General features: G+C 53.9%; 1 protein-coding gene across 2 annotated transcripts in view; it reads right to left on the bottom strand.

Moving 5' to 3' along the window:
- Positions 1 to 4,276: 4,276 nt before the first annotated feature.
- ASB7 (ankyrin repeat and SOCS box containing 7) overlaps positions 4,277 to 22,825 on the bottom strand; it is a 32,846-nt gene continuing 14,297 nt past the window's right edge. For both annotated transcript variants that reach the window (XM_055143213.1, XM_055143212.1), the window contains 2 exons: positions 18,042 to 18,647; positions 4,277 to 7,784 (listed from right to left, as the gene is read on the bottom strand). In XM_055143213.1, the coding sequence (XP_054999188.1) occupies positions 7,645 to 7,784; positions 18,042 to 18,647 (746 nt within the window). In that variant the 3' untranslated portion in view covers positions 4,277 to 7,644. The remainder of the gene's footprint in view (positions 7,785 to 18,041; positions 18,648 to 22,825) is intronic.

Here is a 22,825-nt window from a genome sequence, read left to right as displayed (position 1 = left end):
AGCATCGCCAGGTGTGGGCCTCTAAACACACACACACACACACACACACACACACACACACACACACACACAGAGGCCCTGAGGCCCTGGGGAGGGGGGTGCAGAGAACTGGTACAGGGGTTAGGGCAGTTTGAACCCCAGCATGCCCTTTCCTACACTGTATTTTTTTGTTTGTTTGTTTTTGGGTCACACCTGGCGATGCACAGGGGTTACTCCTGGCTCTGCACTCAGGAATTACTCCTGGCGGTGCTCAGGGGACCATATGGGATGCTGGGATTTGAACCCGGGTCGGCTGCGTGCAAGGCAAACGCCCTACCCGCTGTGCTATCACTCCAGCCCCTCTTTTCCTACACTGTAGAGCACGAACACGCCCCTGTCCTGAGGCCACCCATGGAGCCTTTGGGGACAACGGGGACAACGGTAGGGAGGGGACCCCGCGTCTCCAGGCCCTGACTGGGAGTCCCAATCCCCGTGCACGGGGGCCTGCAGGCAGAAGTAAACAGGCCCACCCAACCCCCTCCACCAGCATGGGGCCCAGGGCTCTTTGGACTGGTTTCCGGGGGCTCCAGGCTGGGGCCATCCACCCACATGCCACGTGAGGCAGAGCGGCAGCAACAGGCCTTTACGACGGCCATTAAAGCAGAAGTGATTAAAGCGCTTTTTAATTGAGAAATGTATTAAACGGAGAAGGAAGTCGCGGTATCAGTGAGTCTCAGATCAGGCCTTTTTTTGGGGTTTTTTTTTTTGAACCCCCTAATAGCTTCCTGAACATCAAGCGTTTCCATGAAGCCGGCTGGTTACTTAATTGGCAGCTTTATGAGTAAGTGTTTCTGGGGAGCGCTCAAAGGCAGGCCACGCTGCTCCCGGAGCCGGGGGGACGTGGCCGACTCCCATCCTTTTATCTACCTTGCGCGGCAGGTGCGGGAGCCAGCCTGGCTCAGCACGAGGAGCGCGGGGGCCGGCACCCCGTCTGTGGCTGCCGGCAGGGAGGGCCTCTGCCGAGTGCTTCCTCCAAGGGGCACCGGGAGAGGGGTTCAGCTGTCTACACCCCTGCGTCCTGAGCATCACCAGGAGGAGCCTGGTGCAGCCCTTGAGTGCCACTGGGAGAGCCCCACAGAGCAAATCAGGGAGGGGGTGGGGGGAGGGGAGGGCTTACCGTTCACACATGGTGGATTCCCCTTGCAGAGCACAAACATGACGTGGAAGGCCCTGGCCTTGGGTTCGGCACTGCACGGTTCCCCCAGCCCCGAACACCAAGCTGGGAGCAGCCCCAGAAGGGTCGTTGTCTGTGTGTGGAAACGTGTAGCAGTGGCCGGGGCACCCCCAGGAGCTGGACTCTGGCCATCCCAGGGCAAGAAACTGCGTCCCCACTTACCGGCAGCTTGGAGAACAGTCCCCTCCGGTCCCCACCCCCCAAGGGCCTGGATTCCTGGCACGAAGCTGTGGGCTGAGGCCAAAGGCCCAACTTGGAGGCTGGGGCCCTGGTACTAGACGTGGTTTTTCCACAAACGCTGCGTGGCACTCGCTAGGCGGAGAAACTGTCGCCTGGGTCCACTCAAGGAAGCAGCCGGGACCAACGAGGCCCTGGCAAGGGCAGCTCTCTCCGCCGGGTGCTCCGAAGGACAGCAAGGGCCCATGGCCAGGCTGACACCACAGCGTGTCACCCCTGAATGATGCTTGGCCCGAGTGCTCCCGGGAACAGCCGGGGAAGTGGGAAATCGAGAACTCTCAGATCGGCTGGGGCGGAGGTCACTGGGAGCATGTGTGTCTTCTAGCAGAAGGTCAAGGGTCACACCTGAGGGTGGAAATGTCTAGAAAACTTCCGGAGAAAACAGAAATTGGTCCTTGCATAGAAAACTGAGGCCCTCAAGTTTCTAGTTCTGGGACAGAAAAAGCTGAGCAGGGAACAGGCCCAACACTTTTAGTGGGGGCCAGGGGAGACAGCTCGTGGGCCAGAGCCCAGGGATTTGCATGCGGGAGCCTCGGGTTTGATCCCTGTCACCGCAGCCCTCTGAGCAGTCCCCAAACAAACCCAACAGGCACCTGCAGAGGAACCGTCAGCTGGAGAATAAAGGATGAGTGTGTGCCAGATAAAACAGATACTGCGCAGCTGGCATGGCCTCGCCTCCCGGCACTGTGGGACGCAGTGTCCCGATCAAGCCCAACACGGTTCTACTGGGAGAGCCTCGAGGAGGCAGGAAGCAGCTGAGAGTGATTTTCAACTAGTTTGGTTTGAATTACAGCTGGGTTCTGGGGCCCTGCACAATCTCTGGCTCTACAGCGGTTTCTTGACTCCGGAAGTTTCCTGGTCTCTGGGAATGAGAGATCACTTAGCCTGTGGATGTTCGTTGTTTTGTTTAGGGGCGAGACCTGGAGATGCTCAAGGGAAACCTCTGGCTAACTGCTCCAGGACGGGGCACTGTTTCCCTAGCCCTAGCCTAGGGAATGAGCTGAATTCCTCCTCAAAAATAGGTCGCACTGCAAAAATGGAAGAGCACATCTTAAGAATCCTTCGACACAAGAGATCAGAGAGTCGAGTTGTTTATTTTGGATGGGGGGGGGGCACCTGGCAATGCTTAGGGGTTACTTCTGGCTCTGCACTCAGGAATCACCCCTGGTGGTGCTCTGGGGACCATGTGAGATGCCGGGGATTGAACCTGGGTCCTCTGCATACAAGGCCAGCACCCTCCCTGCTGTACTCTCTCTCTGACCTCATAACTGGGTTTTGATTCACACACAGAGGGTTTCTCTGGAGGAGGGTCCACAAAGCACCGGTTTGTGCCGTGGGCTTTAGACGTTTGCTCGGGAGTCAAATTCCTTGGAGGGAGAAACACCTGTGGGCCTCGAGGTGTCACCCCAAGTAGCAGAGAACAAGCCTCACTGGGTTCAACCTGTAGCACCACCAGCCCACCCCTGGGCACTGATGGGAATGGCCCCAACGGCCCCCAAGCATTTTTGGGGGTGGCTCACAGTAGCACCACAGACCCCCCAAAAAATCTATCAAATGCACCATTATCTTAGGAAAATTGTTTTAAAATTTTGAGCACATTTACAAGATATTGTGAGCCCTAGTACTCTTCCTGACTCTGATTACCTAAAACTTCCTGACCCTTTGATTATCTAAACTTAGATGATCGGAGAATCACTGATAGAATCCCTTTGTGTTTTAGAGAGACTTGTGCCAACTTTGGGCCCAATTATCAGTATCTGGCAACAAGCTGTTAAAACTTCTACGGGTCAAGTTCTATCATCAATGGAATGTGAAAGATGGGTCACCAGCGTGCCAAGTTCTCACCTGGATGCAGGTGATACAAATCCCTCTTCTTCTATTTTGGAAACTACTTGGCCTGTGAGAAAAAAAAAATGTGTATGTATACATATATGTATTCCGAAGGAAGGAGATAACTCTGTTGGATCAATAAGCCAGTTTTGTAAATCGTCTTTCAGCTGAAAAAACAATTCTGCACTTACATCACTGGGAGCGGGAGTGACTCACGACCTCTGACAGCCGCACGGCGGCAGCTCCCCTGCTGGTCAGTGGGCCTCATGCCCAGTGGCTCCTTCATGGTCTTCACTTGTGCCAAGCCCTGGGCAAGTCAGGACGAGGCCTGGGCGTCTCACCTCTGCCCAGGGTGCTGCACCCTCTGGCCTCCCCCCGCCACAGGCCACTACTCACAGGTGGAGGGTCCTTCTCTATCTCGCTGGACTTGTGTTATGTAAAGGCGGTGCATTCTGACACCACGGGCTCCTGGCATACATAACCATCGCAGATTAGAACTCCGGGACAGAGTGAGGTGCAACATTATGTGGATTTTTTACAAGTGTGATGCCATTATTAAAAACTGGGTGTGTTGACTATGCAGTGGGGACAATTTTGTGAAATACGGTGCTGTATTTCTCGCCTGTAGGCTACAGACATTCGGCTGAGGGTTCAGTGCACTCCCCCCTAGTTCTCAGGAGGCGGCAGTGGTGAACAAACCCCAGAAGGCTGAGTGCTGACCTTCAAGAAGAGGTGTGTATGTGTGTGTGTATGTGGGGGCGGGGGGACAGCTTCAAAAGTGGGGTGGGGACATTGGGGGTAAGTGCCCTTTCTCATCTAAAATGGTAGTGTTGATGGCATGTATGACACACAAGATCCCCAATGGTCTAAACTGGGCATGGCAGAAAGGTCCAGTTCTGACTTCTTTTTTTCACCAAGTAGCCAGAAATAAGAAAAAATTCAAGGCGGGTCAGGAAGAAGAATCTAACAAAACAAACAAAAACCCCACAACTCCAGTTTGTTTTAAACCAGATTTGTTTTTCTTTTTCTTTTTTTTTTTTTTAATTCAAATTGACCCAAAGCAAAAAAACTTACATTACAAAGGAAGAACAAAATACATCATGAAAGAACACACTAGGAGTTACATGAAAAGCTCAATTTGTGGGGCCAGGCCCTTCCTCGGACACAGGTGGGCATGTCTCGAGGGACCTTGCCCAGGTGGGCCTCAGGCTCGGTCCAGCAGCCCACACGCTCCATGGCCGCCACGCCGGGCCGGGCAGGGCTGACCAGGAACTGAAAAATTAAACCGTCAAGTCCTCTGCAGCTAACAGGCATGGATTATTCTGTAGTAAATAGTTTAGAAAGATGGGAATTAAATAATCTAAATTAAAAAAAAAAACCAAACAAACAAACCCCACTTGTTACTCTGCTGTACAATTTTCAACAAATATTTACAAAAAAAAAAAATCTTGTTTTGAAAACATGAGGTTTGTGGTTCATTAATGATCATAATTTCTTTTTTTCTTAAAAAGCTGGCTTCTTTGGTGTACCTGCCAAATATATATCTTTTTTTTCTTTCCTTTAAGGTTTTAGAAATAGGCGTAAATAATAAGTTTCAAAGGAAACAGACAGTGACAGATTTGCTGCTGTTCTGAACATTTCAAGTCAATATTCTGGGGGGAAGCAACAGTGACCCTCGGCTGTCTTCTGAAGAGAGCTGTTTTCTCTACGCTTGGGGCCATGGAGGGCTTTGTGGCTGATCAAATTCATGCAAACGTGGGGCCTGTATTGCCATCAAGAGTTTGGGGGTGGGGGGGGAAATCCAGTCACGGACACGAACATGTTAGTTGTAAAATAGGGTCCATGACATGGACTTGAGCAAACGACAAAATCAAATGTTCTTTGTACGTGTCCCAATCAATCAAACCTCAAACAATAAATAATGGAATTATATACTTCTTCATTACATAGAAATCTCAGTCCCAGGAAGAGCTCTCATCATTCTTTTTCCTTCCTTTTTTTTCCCTCTCGGAAGTGACAGCAGCAACACAGAATAGGGCACTGACCTCATATGATCTCGGTACCTGAAGTCCCCTAACTCACACCACTGGCTGACCTGTTTGACAGGGAAAGAAGATCCTTCGGAATGAATGCAATGAACACACAGCTCCGAGGACTCGCGTTCTGTGGAGTGACAGGCACAGCCCGGCTCACTGGAAGGCAGGACCCCTGGGGACCCCCCAACCCCACTTTTCCCTGGGGTTGGGAGCTTTAGGGGCTGCCAGACTTCATCACTGCCTGGTGGCTGAGGCTGCCAATGGCTGCTCCTGCTCCAGGCCTCTGTGCTGAGTGCCGGGGCTCAGCTCTTGATACAAGCACTCTAGCGAGGGACAGACCTGAGCTGTTCCGAGATCTGTCTCCTGGGGAACGGAACCGAGGTGGGCCCCCGGCCACTCCACCAGGAGCCTGGCAAGTCAGTGACGGTCACTAATCAGGCCCTACTGCCTGCATTCATTCCAAGGTGAAGCCCTAGATCAGATCTGAAGCTGCCTGTGCAGAAAACCAGGTACTGTTCAGCAGACCAAGGTGGTCAGTTGGAACCCCAAAGAACAAACTTTGTGCTTGAGAAAAGTACCATGGCTGGCTGGGAGGAAGTCACAAGAGCCAACTCCTAACTCGGAGGCCTTGTACTTCTCAGGTGAAAGAGGTCTAGAGCTAACGGCTTAGGATGAGAAATTCAGAGGAGAGAAGCCCTTCATCTTGTAAACGTCTGAGAACACATTTATTACTAGTCTGTAAATCTTGGGAAATGTCTCCGAGCACTTTGAAGAATGAGACTGGGACATTGGAAAAAGGTTCTTCTGCTACAAGTATTAATCTGCTGATGCATCCTGGAAGAATACTGGTCCAAAGGCACCACGGGTGCTCACCAATGCCTCTGGAACCTTCTCCACTGTGACTGACACTCACCCGGTCCCTGGTTCTCCTGCGAGCACATGCCCGAACATCCCAGAACATGAAGGGCTGTCCCAAGAACCTCACTGCAGACCCCTGAGAGTGACAGAGAATGTCTCCCTAGCAGATCAGGAACCTGCCACATGTACATATACATGTGCACCCTTCCGAATTTTTACCCTTTCTTTAGAAAGTCTTTTTTTAAAAAAAGAAAACTGAGAAAACCAAAAACAAAACCCCCAACAAAACCCTACCATGAAACCACTGAGTTACTGAACAGTCAAAGTCGAGTGTTTACCAATATTTGGCGCTGTTTTTAGGAAAATACTCTACCACCAGGATGGGAACTTTTCTGTTACAGAAAATGAAGAAGACAAAGCCCGGCATGGAAACTGCAAGTGACAGACAGTGGCCGGAAACGGAGACGCAGGGGGCAGGGTGCGTGCTCCCGGGCACATCCGAGCTGGAATGATGGGCAGTGTGTGAAATCACAGATCAAATACACCAGAAACAGTATTGCACTGGAGGCACTGCTTGCGAAAACAGAATACACTGGCTTTAGGAAGTTCTCTTTCCCACTGTTTTTGTTATTATTTTAAGCGCACAATCAACTAGAGGTGGATGGAAGAGACCCGGTATCTCTGGGTAGTGTATGACAGTCGTGAAAAAAACAAAACAAACAAACAAAAAACAGGGGAAAAAAAAATCAACACCAAAAATAAGTTAAAAACAAGAGCACGTCAACGGGAAAGCAGAGGTACTGGACATCAGAGCGACATTCACTAGGAACAGAGCCATCTGCCACAGCCAGTGAGGACTCAGTAATAACGAATGAGGTGACAGCATCAGGTAGAAAAATGTGTCGGGCATTTTCCAGGGGAACCCCCGCCCCCCACCCTTCCCCCAACCTGGGTGAAACTGTGCGCCTGTTAAGAGCCCTGGCAGCTGGTTCAGAATACCGTACATGCCCGGGAGACCGTCCGTCTGGAAAGGGCACATTCTCGAAATCTGCTTGTGTCAGTTTTGTTTTTGGAAAAACCATTTTTGTTGCAAATGCAATATTGTACAGATAGCTTGGACCTCTCTGTCTTGGACCAAGAAACCAAATTAAGACCGTCAAACATGGTGTGTGTGTGTGTGTGTGTGTGTGTGTGTGTGTGTGTGTGTGTGTGTGTGAGTGCGCGCGCACGCGCATGTTTGTGTTTATATATTAAAAACAAACGAACAAAAAGATAAAACAAAAGCCCTCCCCTACAATGAGAACCAACCAGAGAGGAAACCAACGACCGACCGATCAACCAAAAGGTCTCTATCTGCTTCCTGACTTCAGAGCGAATCAGAAATTGCATAGGATACACTTTGCGCAAGGCGGGAACGCCTCTGAAGTATCTGGAATAGAACTTCTGATCTTGCTCACGGCTCCGTGGAGATCAGATGTCATCAAATTTGTGTTTTAAGTAGTCTTTCATGACCTTGGCAATCGGTAGTTCATCAAGTAGTTTGAGGTTTTGAAGGCCTATACATTGTCGAATCTTAATTCGGCACAGGTCCTGCAAGTTTCTCGGCTGTCCTAGAAGATAGGAGGGAAAACAAAAAAGTGAGATACGGAGTGAGTGGAGCAGGCCCGGGGCTTCTGTGGGGCTCGAGGTGGTTCCACAGGAGAGGCACAGAGCTTGGAGTCGAGCAGCTGGGTCCTGGGGAAGGGCCTGGGGACACTCGTGCTCCAAGCCAGGCTCAGGTCAGCTGCCCTGGAGAGTGGCCGGCCTGACACGGGCACCCCTTCTGGAGAGTCTGGGTCGGCTCTTCAGTTCCACTCCAGCCCATGAAGTCCACAGAGCGGGAATGCCGGGGCATCTGTGGGGAGACGTCGTTCCTCTGGGCCTTCCTTCTGTCCTCGGGAAAGGGAGGCGATGCCCGCCCCCACCAGGTCCACAGCAATCACTGCTGGGAGGCTTCCCCACAGGGCCACTGTCCACTTACTGTGATTGGGCCAGGGTAGAAAGGTGGAAAAAACACCCTCTGGCGACTGTCAGCGTCCACCAGACCCTCTCCTCTGCTGGTCAGAACCTTGGCTGGGAACCTGAGCCATCACACAAGGGGGAGGGTGTCGGCCTTGCACGTTCGATCCCCCGCATCCCATAGGGTCCCCTGAGCCCCACCAGGAGTGATCCCCGAGTGCGGAGCCAGGAGTCAGCCCTGAGCAGAGTGTGGTGTACCACAGTCCCCTTCCCCCAAACAATGTACCAAAACAACTCTCAGCTGTCGGCCACCTCCAGTGCACGTGGTCAGGAGGCCAAGTCCTTTGCTTTGGAGGATTTGGCTCCACCAGAACAGACAGCCACGGCCCCAAGCCCGAACATTCAGTTCACAGCATCCGCAGGCTTTGGAGTCACATAAACTCGGCTTCGGCATTTAACAGTAATAATAAAAAGGCTGAACACAGCCCCGGTGCTCGCTCTGAGCAAGGTATTCTTCAGGCTCCCGACGGATACCAACTCGCTGAACCCTTTTACGAGCCAAGTGCTTTGATCCTCAGCCCCATTTCACAGACTCCTTCGTCTCCGGGAGATGAAGTAACAGGCCCACAGCCGGGGAGAAGGCCTCTAACTACGTCGTGGTCCCAAATCTGACAACTATGTGGAGGATCGTTCCCTGGCCCCCAATTTCTGTTCCTGCAGACGGTGCCCAGCACTCGCCGCCGGAGAAGACCGAGGCGTGTCGGAACCGCCTCATCCGCCCTGGAATAACGAGCAGTTTGTAGACTGCTCCCGCCTGACGGCAGGGCTCCCCGGGGCCCAGCAGACGCCCCTCCCGGGCACTGGGCATCCCCCCCCCCCCCCGAACACAGAAACACAAGAGAACGCAGACGGGCAAACACACACCACACACCTGGGTTCAGTGCTGCCCCCTTCCCAAAGGCGGATACTGTGGGTCCCGGGAAGCACCCTGTGACCTGGGAGAGACCCAAACACCCGAGAAGTGGGCAGGGAGTGGAACCCAGAGGGGCGGGGCTCAGCTCAGAGGAAAGATGACATTTTGCAAGTTGCGGTGACTCGGATACAACCGGACGGTCCCAGGCTAAGGAAAGTGGGTCAGACAGACAAAGGGCTGGAGAGAGAGGACAGGGGTCAAAGCAGCCCGCTGACCCGGGCCCAAATCTTGGTCCACTGAGCACCACCACCAAGGGTGACTCCTGAGCACAGAGCCGGGAAGCGCCTCTGAGCACTGCTGGGTGTGGCCACACCAAGGAAAGTAAAAGACAAATACGGGATGATCTCACTCCTATACGGAGTGGGCAGAGCCAGGGAAAGGGCTGAGCCCACGTGAAACCGAGACACCATCGACAGAATGGGGAACCCAGCAGGCCGCGGGAGGGAGGGGAGGGCAGACGGGGCTGTGGGAGGGTGGCGGAGGGCGTGGCTGCAGCAGGGAAGGCGAGGGCCAGAGAGGGAGCACAGTGGGCAGACCTGGGTTCAATTCCTCAACACCACAGATGGTGTCCTGAGCCCCGCCAGGAGTGAGCCCTGAGTGCAGAGCCAGGAGTCCACCCTGAGCACTGCCAGGAGTGAGCCCTGAGTGCAGAGCCAGGAGTCCACCCTGAGCACTGCCAGGAGTGAGCCCTGAGTGCAGAGCCAGGAGTCCGCCCTGAGCACTGCCAGGAGTGAGCCCTGAGTGCAGAGCCAGGAGTCCGCCCTGAGCACTGCCAGGTGTGGTCCAATGCATACCCCACGCCCCCAAATCACAATGATCCGCCATGGAAAATGTGATCAGGCCCAAAGCAAACCTGTTCCTTGCCAGACAGCACATGGCACTGATGGGAGAGTGTTCAGCTGTAGGACAGGTTCTGTGACCCCCCCAGAGCCCACCTCAGCCCCCGTGGAACCCACATCAGCTCATTCTCTGCACAGCTCCGTGTGCCCCACAGCACGGCACTGTGAGACACTAACCTCGGCTGGCCCCCACCCGGCCTGACCAGGACCCAGTCCCCGACTGGGCCGGCCCTGGTTTCTGGTGCTGCTCCCCATTACCGAGAGTGAAGTAACGCCACATCAAGGGCCCAGGATCCTTCAGAGCGGCTCTGCGGCCAGGCCTGTAGGAACACGCGTCTTCCGGGGTTACTTCACCCCAGCCCTGGGAGCACAGACACTGCAGTGGCGACTTTCTGAGAATTGTCTGGAGTCTGCACAGGAGCAACAGGACAGTGGGGAGGGTGTTGGCCTTGCATGTGGCTGACCTGGGTTCGATCTCTGGCACCCCATAGGGTCTCCTGAGCACCACCAGGAGAGATTCCTGAGTGCAGAGTCAGGAGAAACCTCTGAGCATTGCGTCGTGTGGCCCCCAAACGGAAAGAACCTGGAAATTTCTGGAGCCTGAGGACATCGGCACCCATGTCCACCAGTCTGCACACGCTGGGATCCGCTCATGGCGGTGCCACACGGCACTGGTCAGCGGCATGTTCTAGAGCTGGGGCACAGCTCTGGAACTGGGGAGGGTCTCCTGTGCCCGAGTGCTGGCTCTGACCGCGACACAGCAGCAGTGCTCATCACTGTCCTCGCTGAAGGGATGACCCCTTAGAGGCCTGTCCACTCAGTGCCAGTCATGCCCTCCCCATGGGCACTCATTTCCCACCTGTTGGGGACATTTCCTGTCACCGATCGTATGTGACCGTGAGTCAGGAAATCGGTCACCCTGTCCTTTTCCAACCCATCTGCACATGCAAACCAGGAGGGGCGTGAATGTGAGTCTTATTTTTTTGTTCTCTGGGCCTGGCAGTGTTCTGGGCTCAGAGCCAGGGACTGCGCCCAGGCCAGCTGTGTGCATGGCCAGGTGCCCTCCCTGCTGTCTATCACTGCCTGAGTTCTGCTTGAGAATCTTTCTCTTTGTTTTCTTGTCACACCCCATGGTACTCAGGGATCGCTCCTTGAAGGCTCAGGGGACACTCTCGGATGCCGGGGATAGAACCACGGTTGGCTGGGTGCGAGCCAAGCACCTTACCTGCTGTGCTATTGCTCCAGCCCCAGAATTCGGCTTTCTTAAGAGATGGCAGGTTTGGGGGCCTGGAGCGATAGTACAGCAGGTAGGGTGGTTGCTTTGCACGAGGGTGACCCAGGTTTGATCCCCAGCATCCCATATGATCCCCTGAGAACTGCTAGGAATGATTCTGCAGTGCGAGCGAGGAGGAATCCCTGAGCATCGCCAGGTGTGGGTCAAAATAAACAATAAATATAACTAAAGGCTATTTCTAAGAAAGAAAGAAAGAAAGAAAGAAAGAAAGAAAGAAAGAAAGAAAGAAAGAAAGAAAGAAAGAAAGAAAGAAAGAAAGGGAGATAGAGAAAGAAAGAAAGAAAGAAAGGGAGATAGAGAAAGAAAGAGAGAGAGGGAGAGAGAGAGAGAGAGAGAGAGAGAGAGAGAGAGAGAGAGAGAGACGGCAGGTTCTTTACAAGTTTCCGGCTACTAGGGGCTGGGACTACAGTACAGAGAGGAGGACGTCTGCCTTGCACGCAGCTGACACACGTTTGATCCTGGAATCCTGTATGGTCCCCTGAGTACAGCCTGGAGGAATCTCTAAATGCAGAGCCAGGAGTAAGCCCTGAGCACTGCCAGGTGTGGCCCAAAAAACCAAAACCCAACCAACCAAACAAACAAAACCCAATTCTGATGTATTAGGTCTCACATTACTAAAAATTAGTAATAGAAGGAAATCCCCAGTTCCCACTGGCCCATGTATTGGTTATTGGCTAAAGACCTGATGAGGATCGGCTGATCTAAGTAGGCAATGTGCACTTAAATGAAAACATACCCAACAGAGTGGGAAACATGGCGTCTGCAGGGCTTAGGTGGAAAGGGGGGCAGGAGGGAGAGAAGAGCCCCTCAGGGGGTTCCCACAGCCTCACTCGGGGCCTTCCAATGTTGGCTGCCTCAGGTTCAGTGGAGCTGGAAGCGCTCTGTGTGAGCACTGCTGTTTCCAAGACCAGCTGAAAGAGCTCTCTTTCTTTATTCTTTTCTTTTTCTTTCTTTCTTTCTTTCTTTCTTTCTTTCTTTCTTTCTTTCTTTCTTTCTTTCTTTCTTTCTTTCTTTCTTTTCTTTCTTTCTTTCTTTCTTTCTTTCTTTCTTTCTTTCTTTCTTTCTTTCTTTCTTTTCTTTCTTTATTTCTCTCTCTCTTTCTTTCTTGGGATAGGGTTATCATTTTAAAACAGGAGATGGACGGAAAAGAAGTGCCAATTTCCATGACAATGAATCAATCCCAAAGTATCTGCAGAGTGTCCCTTAGGTACTGAACAAGGCTCTAAACCAATAGTCAAAGGGAAACGGGGAAGTGGGGAACGGAGAGGAAAAGGAGAGAGGAGAGAGACAGAGGGAGTTAGGGAGGGAGGGAGGGAAAGGGTGAAAGAGAGAGAGACAGAGACAGAGAGACAGAGGAGAAACACGGGCAGGTTTCTGCAGGTGGTGGGCATCAGCCCCCCCCCCCCCCCCAAGAAGGAAGAGTGTGGGGCTGGAATCGGGAAGCTGGAGGGATGCACCCTGAAAGTGTCTGGTTCAAGGCTCACCAGCACTTGGGGGGGTGGAGGAAAAAGGGCCCGGGAGTTGCGCCCACAAACTCCGATGGAATTACGTAACAGTTCAAAGGCGTCTTAGTCTCTCCACGGGGTGAAGACACCCGTCATTAGGAGTAATTGGGCTGGCAGGACGGAGGAAATCGGCTTTGAAAAGGTGATGGAGCATAAATCACACACGCGGCTGCCTCGGCCACGTCCTCTGGCAGGGCGCCCGAGCCCTCGACAGACACAAAGGACTCTCAGGGTCACGCTAGCAGGAAGGACAGGGGGGGGTGTGTGCCCATCAATCACCAAAAGGCTGGCCTATAAACCAACCTAGATTAAAATTTAAAAAAGGAACCTAAGCACTGCTTCCAAACACACATACACAAATACTGCTTCCTATGCTTTCACTTTTTCAAAGTTTGAAAGTTTTGTGCTTGAAATTCAGCTGTTGCAGCAAAGACAAAATACCGCCTCTTCATTCCTGCAAGCACAATGGGGTTTTACCAACTTCCGGTCGGGGCTGGACGGATAGCACAGTGGGTAGGGTGTTTGCCTTGCACGCGGCCGACCCGGGTTCGATTCCCAGCATCCCATATGGTTCCCTGAGCACTGCCAGGAGTAATTCCTGAGTGCAGAGCCAGGAGGAACCTCTGTGCATTGACCCAAAAAAACAACTTCCAGTGACTGCACTGCTCACAACCGCTTCCTCCACAGGCTGCCCTTCTCCAAGGCACCAAGACTCAGGCACTTAACAGGCTGCGTCCCCTGAGCACATCTGCCCAATCTGACCACCAGCGCCCCAACTGCGGGGCCCACCCAGTATGGGCCACCTCCCGGCCCCAACCTGCAGCCTCTGCCTGTCTCCACACACAGCACGTGGCAGACTGGGAAGGGGTCAAGTGCCCTGGTCCTCGTGACCAGAGCAGGTGGGAGCCAATTCCGGGATCCGAATCTTTACTCCGGAGAATCTGGAAGGACCACAGTGCACAGACACGCTTCCATTGGTCGCTCAGGGTCGGAGTGGCAAATACTGCGGCCGAGGGTGGAGTCATTTAAAAGAGCATTTCTTGGGGCTGGAGTGACAGGACAGTGGAGAGGGTGTTTGTCTGCCTTGCACATGGCCTGGCATCCCATACGGTCCCCTGAGCATAGCCAGGAGTGGTCCCTGAGGGCAGAGCAGGTGTAAGCCACACAAAAAACAAAAAAGCGTTTCTCAACCTTTTCCCCCCAGTGGCCCTCTCCTGACCCCATTTCCTTCCTGTGCCCCCCGCACCCCCCCTGCACCTCGGCCCCACACTGATGCCATTTTCATCCGAGGAGCCCCCCTGACTGAGCACCTACCCTTCGCCCGCCCCCTCCCCCGCCCCAGGGCTCTCCCATTCTCCAGCGCCAGCTCAGCCAGCAGCTTTCACTTCAGAGCTCAAACGTGTGCCTGCCCCACCCCTTAGAGGATGCAGGACTCAGATTCTGGTCAAGAAAACGCAGCCAGGATGTGAGAGCACTGAGCCTCTGAGCCGGACCCAGGGGGGTCTGCCTGCCCCTCACGGCCCCGGGGCCATGGACAGGAGCTTCCTTGGACGTGGGGACACAGTGAAGGAGACGCCGTTTGAAGCTGCGGTCTGCATGGCCTCGGCATCACCCCCCTCCCCCGAGCTCAGAACTGCCAGGACAGGAGGCCTGGGGGCCCCACGGCGCGGGAGCAGGCGCTGGCACCTCGAGGGACAATCGCCTACTCACTTAACTGAATTACTGGGGCCTGTCTCTCCAGCAGAGCACAGGGGCCCGGGCCCCCCAGCGATCCCTGGCCAACTGGGTTGGGGCCGTGTCGTGGCAGCAAGAGAAGCAGCAGTGAGCACCTGCGGGGAAACCGCCCTACGCCCTGGACTGTCTCCTGCCGCTTCCTGTTATCCCAACCAGTGGCCTGGAGAAGTGTCTGGGCTTAAGAGACCCCTTAGCCAGTCCCCCGCCTACGGACAGTCCAGGCAAGAGAAGGAGAAGTCTCGCCTTTGGGACAGACACCGGACACTACTCCCGGATGCGAGAAAAGGTCCTCCCCCAGCTATCGGGGTCTCACCAGACCTGGGGAAGGAGTTCCCTGCCTGCGGGACCCCCGTCTAGGAGAGGTGCACTCAGGGTGGGGATGAAGCACACACGTGAGGTCTGAGCCCACCTCAAGAGGGAGCTTCGGGGGGACAAGTGATAGCACAGTGGGGCGGGCGCTGACCTGCACGCAGCTGACCCAGGTTCCACAGGGTCCCCGAGCCCCACCAGGAGTGACTCCTGAGCACAGAGCCATGAGAAAGCTGATGTGCCCCCCAAACCTACCAGCCCCTAGCCCCCCTAATAAAAGAGGGGGCTTCAAGCCCACATCACAGACACTGGGGTCCCCATCCCAACACCAACGACAGCAGCTGCCGGGTAAGGGGCTCGCTCGAGGACAGAGAGAAGCCCCCAGTGTCCACCACAAACACAGGCAGCTGCACCGATGGCCACCATGGTCATGACACACTGCCCGCTCAGGCCAGAGTCCCACGGAAAGGCCTCCTGAACCCCAGGGTTCCCTGCCCAATACGTCACATCTGGCTTCAATAAACAAAGAAAAAAATCCTAAGACAGGCTGCAAGGCCAGAAAACAGGTCGAGAAAGTGAGCGCGGGCCCAGGCTGTGCCAAGGACGAACGAGCCAAGCAAAGGAGCCGAGTGCTGGCCGGACAGTGAAGACCCTCGCCGGAAATCGGGGGCACGTGGGACTGGCTGCCACCACCCCATGCCTCAGTGTCTCCATTTTAAAGCGAGGATGGTTCTGTCTCTTGCAGGCTTGCCTTGAGGGCCCCAGGAATCAGCTTACAGCCCACGCAGGGTAAGGCAGGCTCCGGCTACTCTGTACGTGGATCTGTCGCTCTTTGTCTTTTGAGCCGGGGGGGGGGGGGGGGGGGCCACACCCAATGCTGCTCAGGGCTTGCTCCTGGCTCTGCTCTCAGGGGTTCCTCCTGGTGGTGCTCGGGGGCCGCCATGCCTCCCCACCGGGCTCTGGCTCCGGCCTTGGTGCTGCTGGTTTGCTCATTGCCCAGTAAGGAGACGGACAGGAGCGGCTTGTGTCCACGGAGCGGGGCTTTTCGATTCTATCTGAGACCCTGTCTACTCAATAGAGTGTAAGGCCAGGCCAACCCCTGCCAGAGACAGCTTGGGCTCCTGACGCAATGCATTTGGAATTAACCTGTGGGCCTTGCGTGCTTCAGATATCCTCCACCCTGGCCAACGTTCTCACGACCCCACGATCAGTGGCACGACCCCGCCCCTCTAGTTTCAGACCCCGGGCTGGGACCACGGCATAGGACACTTGCCCTGCAAGCAGCAACCTGGGTTCCATCGTTGGCACCACATACGGTCCCCTGAGCTCCACCAGGAGGGATCCCTCAGTGTGGCCCCCAAACCAAAAATAAATAATAATAATACGAATGGCACGTGACGCAAAGCACGGTCCTCTCTCCCTCTGCTGGCCATCTGTCCGAAGATGTGACCTGGACGCCAACAGTCGGGGGTTAGCCGCCAAGGGGCACCCTCCCCCTCTCCCGCCCACCCATCCCCAGCCCCCTACATCTCTGGGTAATGAGCGGGTACCTCAAGAGCTCACCCCATGGGACCACAGGGCGTCCTGATGGCCCCAAATAGCTCCCCCCAAGGTCAGTAGATCTGTCTGGGCTCTAGAACACAGGAGACGCTGGGCGCTTGGGGCCATTAAATCTAAATTAAAGCCACTGCCCGGAAAGAACAGTTGAGCTTGGTGGTGGCACTAGCCACATCAGGGCTTCACGGCCACCTGGGACTAGTGGCCATGGCGCCGCACGTCACAGGGAAAGCTGGACGGGAGAACAAGGCCGCCCCTGAGCAGCGCTCCCAGCCCCGGGCCAGCCCGAGGGTGACACTGTCCTTCTCCCCTCCTGGGGAGCACACAGCTTCCAGCTATTTTTCACTCCTCCACTGAATCTTTACTCCCCAAGTCTGAGCCAGGGGAGCGGGCTTGGCGACACGCGGGTCCAGGACGTCCCCCCCCAGCTCCCGGTCTAGTACCCAGAGCCCAAAAACACATTTTTCATCGCAAACAATGAGAGCGAGCGAAACGTTAGGCAAGGACCTGGAAATTCAGGAAAAGGGTAGCGCGAAGGCCTTTGTTCACAGACTAGCTTGGTGTGCGTGCGTGCGTGCGTGCGTGCGTGCGTGCGTGTGTGTGTGTGTGTGAGTTGGGGATGGGGGTGCCAAAACCCAGACCCACACTCCTGGGTAGCAAGGAGGCTGGACGGTGGAGGGGACGTCGTCACAGCCCCGAGCGGGTTACAAAGTGAGCCAACAGGAGCTCGATGCCACAGGCAGGTGCCCCCAAACGGCCAGGCACAAGATAGGTCACAGGCTCTGAGGGCGCCAGACCTCTCACGAACCCCCAGCACCCGGCCCGCTGCACTCAGACACCCAATTAAATCTCCCCGTTGCTCTGGGTCCTGGGCTCCTGTGGTAAATGTGCCCAGAAGCCGACGTGAACAGGTCACCAGGGCAGTCCGTATTCAAGGGCGGCCACAAACTCCTGGGGCTCTTCCGTCTCAAGCCTGCACCAGCCTGGCAACGTCACGCCGAGTAATGCTCGAGCCTGCCCTACGAAGATCTGACCTGACTCCTGAGCCCTCTCTTTTTCCAGATCTTCTCCTGCCCTGTCGCCCCCCCAGGCCCCAGGAACAGTGACCGAGGGCGCTGTACGCGCAACAGTGACAGGGGTTCTCACTCCACACGGACAAGGTTCTGATGAAAAGGCTCTGCTACCGTCTCCATTGCTTGCCTTTTTGGGGGTGCAGGGGGCACACACCAGCTCGGGGTGACTCCTGATCCTGAGTCAGGGGTCACTCCTGGCAGTGGTCAGGGGACCCTGCTGGGTGCTGGGGATGAACCTGGGTGGGCCACATGCAAGGCAGGTGCCTTAACCTGATGCACTACAGCTCTGGGCCCATCGTCATAGTTTTCTCTTTTGCTTGTTTGTTTTGGAGCCACACTGGGTGATGCTCAGGGGTCACTTCTGGCTCTGCACTCAGGAATTGCTCCTGGCGGGGCTTGGGGGGCCCTCTGAGATGCCAGGGATCAAACCCAGGTTGGCCGCGTGCAAGGCAAATGCCCTCCCTGTTGTACTATGGCTCTGGGCCCCTATCCTCTCGGTGTGCAAATTGTAAGAACACCGAAGTAGAAGCAAACCAAGCAAGTAAGAGCAACGGTAAAACGGCAAATAGCAACGATTGTACGTACTTGTGACTTCCTGTAAGAAATCCAAACACGGCCGACCACTCCCGGAGATACTGATGGCCACGGCCAGGGGCGTCTGTCCTTCGTAGTTCCTCGTGTTGGTGTCTGCGCCATAACTGTACAACATCCGTGCGCATAGCACGTCGTCCCGCAGGGCAGACAGGTGCAGGGGGGTCTGCCCGTCCTCCAGGCGCCCCAGGTTCGTGTCGGCCCCCCTTTGCAGAAACATCCGGCAGTACGAGTGGTTGCTCTTGATCACGGCGTAGCGCAGCAGGAAGCCGTTCTGGATGTCGATGTTGGCATTGTGGTCCAGGAGGATCTTGACGCAGCTCGAGCGCTCGCGGATGATGGCCAGCTGCAGCGGCGTGGTGCCCTTGTCGCTCAGCGGGTCCACCTCGGCCTTGAACTCCAGCAGGAGGCGCACGAAGGAGTCCCGGCCGTAGTGGGCGGCCACGTGCAGCGGCGTCCACCCGTCGTTGCTCTTGGCGTTGATGATGTCCCCGCGGTGCTCCGACTCGAGCATGAGGCGCGCGATGCGGGCACGGCCGTGCATGGCCGCATAGTGCAGCGCCGTGAAGCCTCCGATCAGGTCCTTGACCGTGGGGTCAGCTAGAGCCAGAAGCGAGACAGACACATTAGGCGGAGGGACCCAAGAACACAGTCGGGGCCGGGGACCCCAAGCAGGTCTCCCAGGACCCGTGTGTGAGCAGAGAGGCCCAGGCCGAGCAGGGGAGGGACAGTGACTTCCCAGGTGCCGGAACAAGGAGCCGAATGCCTGAGCATGGACACCGGCCTCCCGTCCCTCGGCCCCTCCCTCCTCCCTGCCCCACTCCTGGGCCTTTCTGGCTTTACTTCCTCGTGTGCTGCTTCTCAGCCTTAAAGAGAAGCATGTGCAGCAACATCTGCTGACGTGCTGTGGCCTGGCTAGCGAGGCTCTTTTAGGGCATATTAAATAAAAAAAAGAAAAAAAGAAAAAAGAGAAATTTTTTTAAAGGTGGTTTCTTTCTTTCCTTTTTTGTGGCCTGTAAAAACCCCAAAGCATGCAGGATAGATGTGAAATGGGGAATACATGGTATTTCCCAAAGATAAAAGCTGATTCTGAATTCCTTACGTTTGAGAGAGAACTCTGGGGCTGCTAAGAATTTAGCGGCATGTGGTGTGGGAAGTGGGGGAGGGGGCAACCTCAACACATCAATTTTATTATTTATTTTCCTCAAGAAAATAAAATTCTAAGACCACCCTCCCCCACCAAGAGGAAAGGTCTTGGGGGTGGAGACAGACCCCAGTGGTTTCTCTGCTAGGTGACGTCTCACCTGCCTTGGCTCTGAGCTTACTGGCCGGGAAGGATCAAAAACGGCCCCCCATGTCCTGCGGCCACTCTGAGAAGGTGGCAGTGTCGTGGACATGTCTGAGCCTTCTCTGAAGACCCGTCCTTCCTGGGAGGCCCCGCCCCCGGTCTCGTGCTGTGGGCCCACTGATGTGCCCATCCCCTGTGGTCCCCTTGGGCGATGCTGAGCACAGTATTTTCCAATGTATGGGCAAACAGTTTCCAGAGTTCTGTGACGAAACACCCGCACCTGATCTAGTATTGCTTGGAGGGCCGGGGAGATGGCACTAGGGGCGGAGGGGCTGCTGTGGGTGTGGGAGCACATATGGTCCCCTGAGCACCAACGGGGGTGGGAGGGAGGGCATAAAATGAAAACAATCATAGGAGTAAAAATTATACATCTACATGGCTCAGTTCCAAAAATACTATCCGACCCGTGTCTCTCAGAAAAATCTACAAGACGGACGACATGTAAAATAACAATACTACTATAGGGAACATCTGAGAACTGAAGTGGCTCTGAGCTCAGTAAGATTAGGTGAACATTTTAAAAGCTGTATCGGTTGAGTTTCTGAAGCCAATCAACTTACCAAGTGGGCAGCAGTACATGAAGATAATATGACTTCTATACTTTGAAGGAAAATAAGGGGATCGTACCTACCTTGGTCTTCACTACTGATGACATAAAAAAAAAAAATTTAAGAGGCACCAAACATTTTGACCAAGTACTTTGCTGCCACCTACTGGACAGAAGTGAGCAAGGGCCACGCTGTTTCATTCACCGCCTCCCCAAGTTTATTTAGATCTGCTCCTCCACTTACCTAAATCTACTTCACAAAGTACTAAAATACAAACTGAAAACAGGCAAGAAATGGAAAAGCTTCCCCTGCATCTAAAGACAAGTCAGTCTTGCCCAGATACTGCTGGTGTAACCCTTTTCCGACCTGCGATGCTGCCTGCCCAACTACACCCAGTATACTGAAATAGAGTACAAAACAAAAATACTAGCCCCTTTCGTTCCTTCTGCGTTTCATGGGTGCCCCTGGGGCTGCTGATGTTCTCAGGCGCACCTCACGCTCACTGCCCGTGCTGAAATTCGCAGCCATGGCACTGCGGCTCACCCCTGGCTTCCACCCCGGGTTCTTTCTGAGGGGCTACGGATATGCTGACCCTAGGCTGGCCAGGGAAGGCCGAGGGTGGGTGAGTGCAGCACCGGTGAGCTGCCTGCGTAGATGTGGGCACAGAGCACAGAAGGAAGAGCCGGAGGTTCAAAGCACATCCCACAAACTCTCAGCTGCTATTTTATCATTGGCCTGAAGTATGAATTTCCAGACAGCTGAAGCGTCCCTAAACAGCTCACTGGGGCTTACTTCTAGTAAAATTCTGCAATTAGTTTTCAGAAATTCACTAATTACCTTCACTGCCGGCCTGTGGCTTACTGTGGCATTTGGCTGGGGCTCGTCTGGAAATAATGTACATGCTCTCACTTCACTGGGTAAAAATCATTTTCTACAAATATCAACTAACTCATCATGACTGACAGTATATTTTGTTTTATTTTAACTTACTTGCTTTCTATGACAAAAAAAATGTTTTGTTTTTGTTTTTGGGCCATACCTGGTGATACTCAGGGGTTACTCCTGGCTCTGTGCTCAGGAATTACTGCTGGCAGTGCTTGGGGGACCTTACGGGATGCTAGGAATCGAACCTGGATCAGCTGTATATAAGGCAAGTTCCCGCCCCACTGTTGCTTTGGTCCCTTTAAATTTTCTTTTCCCCTCAATTTACTGAAGTGTTAGAATTTTCAAGTCCATTGCTTCCTTCGTCTATTTTTAGCTTCATCTCATGTACTTTAAAGGTCCCCTAACAGAGACATGTTTCACCTACAGGTTGTGGTTCCTGTGTTTGTCCCTGTGAAATCTTTAGTCTGGCAACACGCAGGCACCCAGCATTCTCTGGTGTAGATCCCTCCACTCATTTCCTTTCAACCCCCAGTCCCTTGGAACAGAAAGTGAACCTCTTGCAGCCATCACAGAACTGAGCTGCGCTTTATCACTCCCGATAGTGCCCATAGTTTCCACGGGTGGACTTAGTCCATGAACATGCAGTACAGCAATTCATATGCTTGAGTCTGGACTTACTGTTTTCCCATTTATCTTCTCTATTGGTTTTTTTTTCTTCTTTACTGCCTTTTTAAGTCAGGGAATTTTTAGAATTTCATTTAAATTTCTCTATTTTAATGTATTTTTGCACTTTTTTTTTCCTTTACCAACCTGTGTATGAATTGGAACTTACAAACTAACACCATCACTAACATTACCAGAAATTATATGAGGGCACTACTATATTTATGCATCCTGTTTAAGTTTGAAAGTTCAAAGACTTTTTTTGGACATATACAACCCTAAAAGTAGAACTCAAAATTTTATCCCCTCAAATAATGTGTCCTAGTCTAAATTTACTAAAAATCATGATGACTCTTGAAAAGTTTTAGGATGTACAAAAGGCAATTAGTTAACACAGAGGCTGTGTATGGAGGCTTTAAAACATGTGTGCATTGAGTTATAAGTAGGAACATAAAAAGGAAGAGCAAAGGAAAGAGGAAAAACATCTTGACAGACACCTAAACATGCAGATAGAGTCCCAGAAGAAGAAGAAGCCGAAGAGTTCAGTGGCACATTTCAAAGTGGATTCCCCTTACACACCGTCCTTCCACACAGATGAAAAGGAGGACACAGCTAAGCGGCTCAGGCAGAAACAGAAACAACAGGGCTGGAGTGACAGCCATGGGGGAGGGCGCTGGGAGGGCGCTGGTCTTGCAAGTGGCTGACCCAGGTTTGGTCCCCGACACCCCAAAGGTCCCCCGGAGGCTGCCAGGTGTGACTGCTGAGTGCAGAGGCAGGAGTCTACCCTGAGCACTGGCCCCAAAACAAGAGAGAAAACGGCATCTCTGTAAGTATTGCCTATACTGAAGTAGAGAGCAAAGCTTTTATTGGAGGGCCACCGTGCTGATCAAAACAAGACCCCAGGGTGACTCTCCCCGCCCCAAAGGGACAGAACCACACACAGAGAACTGGGAGAACTGGGACCAGAATAAGCTGCACAGCAACGACACAAGGGACAGCTCAGACAGGCCACCCAGTGGTGCTCAGGGCTTACTCCTGGGCCTGTGCTCAGGGACCACGCCTGGTGGTGCTGGAGATCCAGTGTGTGCCCAGTCTTCTCTCTGCAGCCCAGTCCAGGCTGCCTTTACAAGGAAAAAGGACAGCAGCGGTTCCCGACCACCCATCAGACACAAAGGCAGCCCGCCGAATTCAAGGGTCCCCCAGCTGGGGGAAAAGAGGCGTCACTGGTCCAGCAGGATAGTGCCCGAGAAGCACCAACACATGAGCCACCAGGCGAGCCCACTGCAGGGCAGGAGAGGGTGGGGTGTGCAGGGGGAGGAAGGGGGGACAAACAG

Source organism: Sorex araneus, chromosome 6, assembly GCF_027595985.1.
Source record: "Sorex araneus isolate mSorAra2 chromosome 6, mSorAra2.pri, whole genome shotgun sequence".
In the NCBI taxonomy this organism is placed as follows: domain Eukaryota; kingdom Metazoa; phylum Chordata; class Mammalia; order Eulipotyphla; family Soricidae; genus Sorex; species Sorex araneus.
Note: the sequence above shows the minus strand (reverse complement) of the source record. Positions and strands in the feature narration are given on the sequence as shown.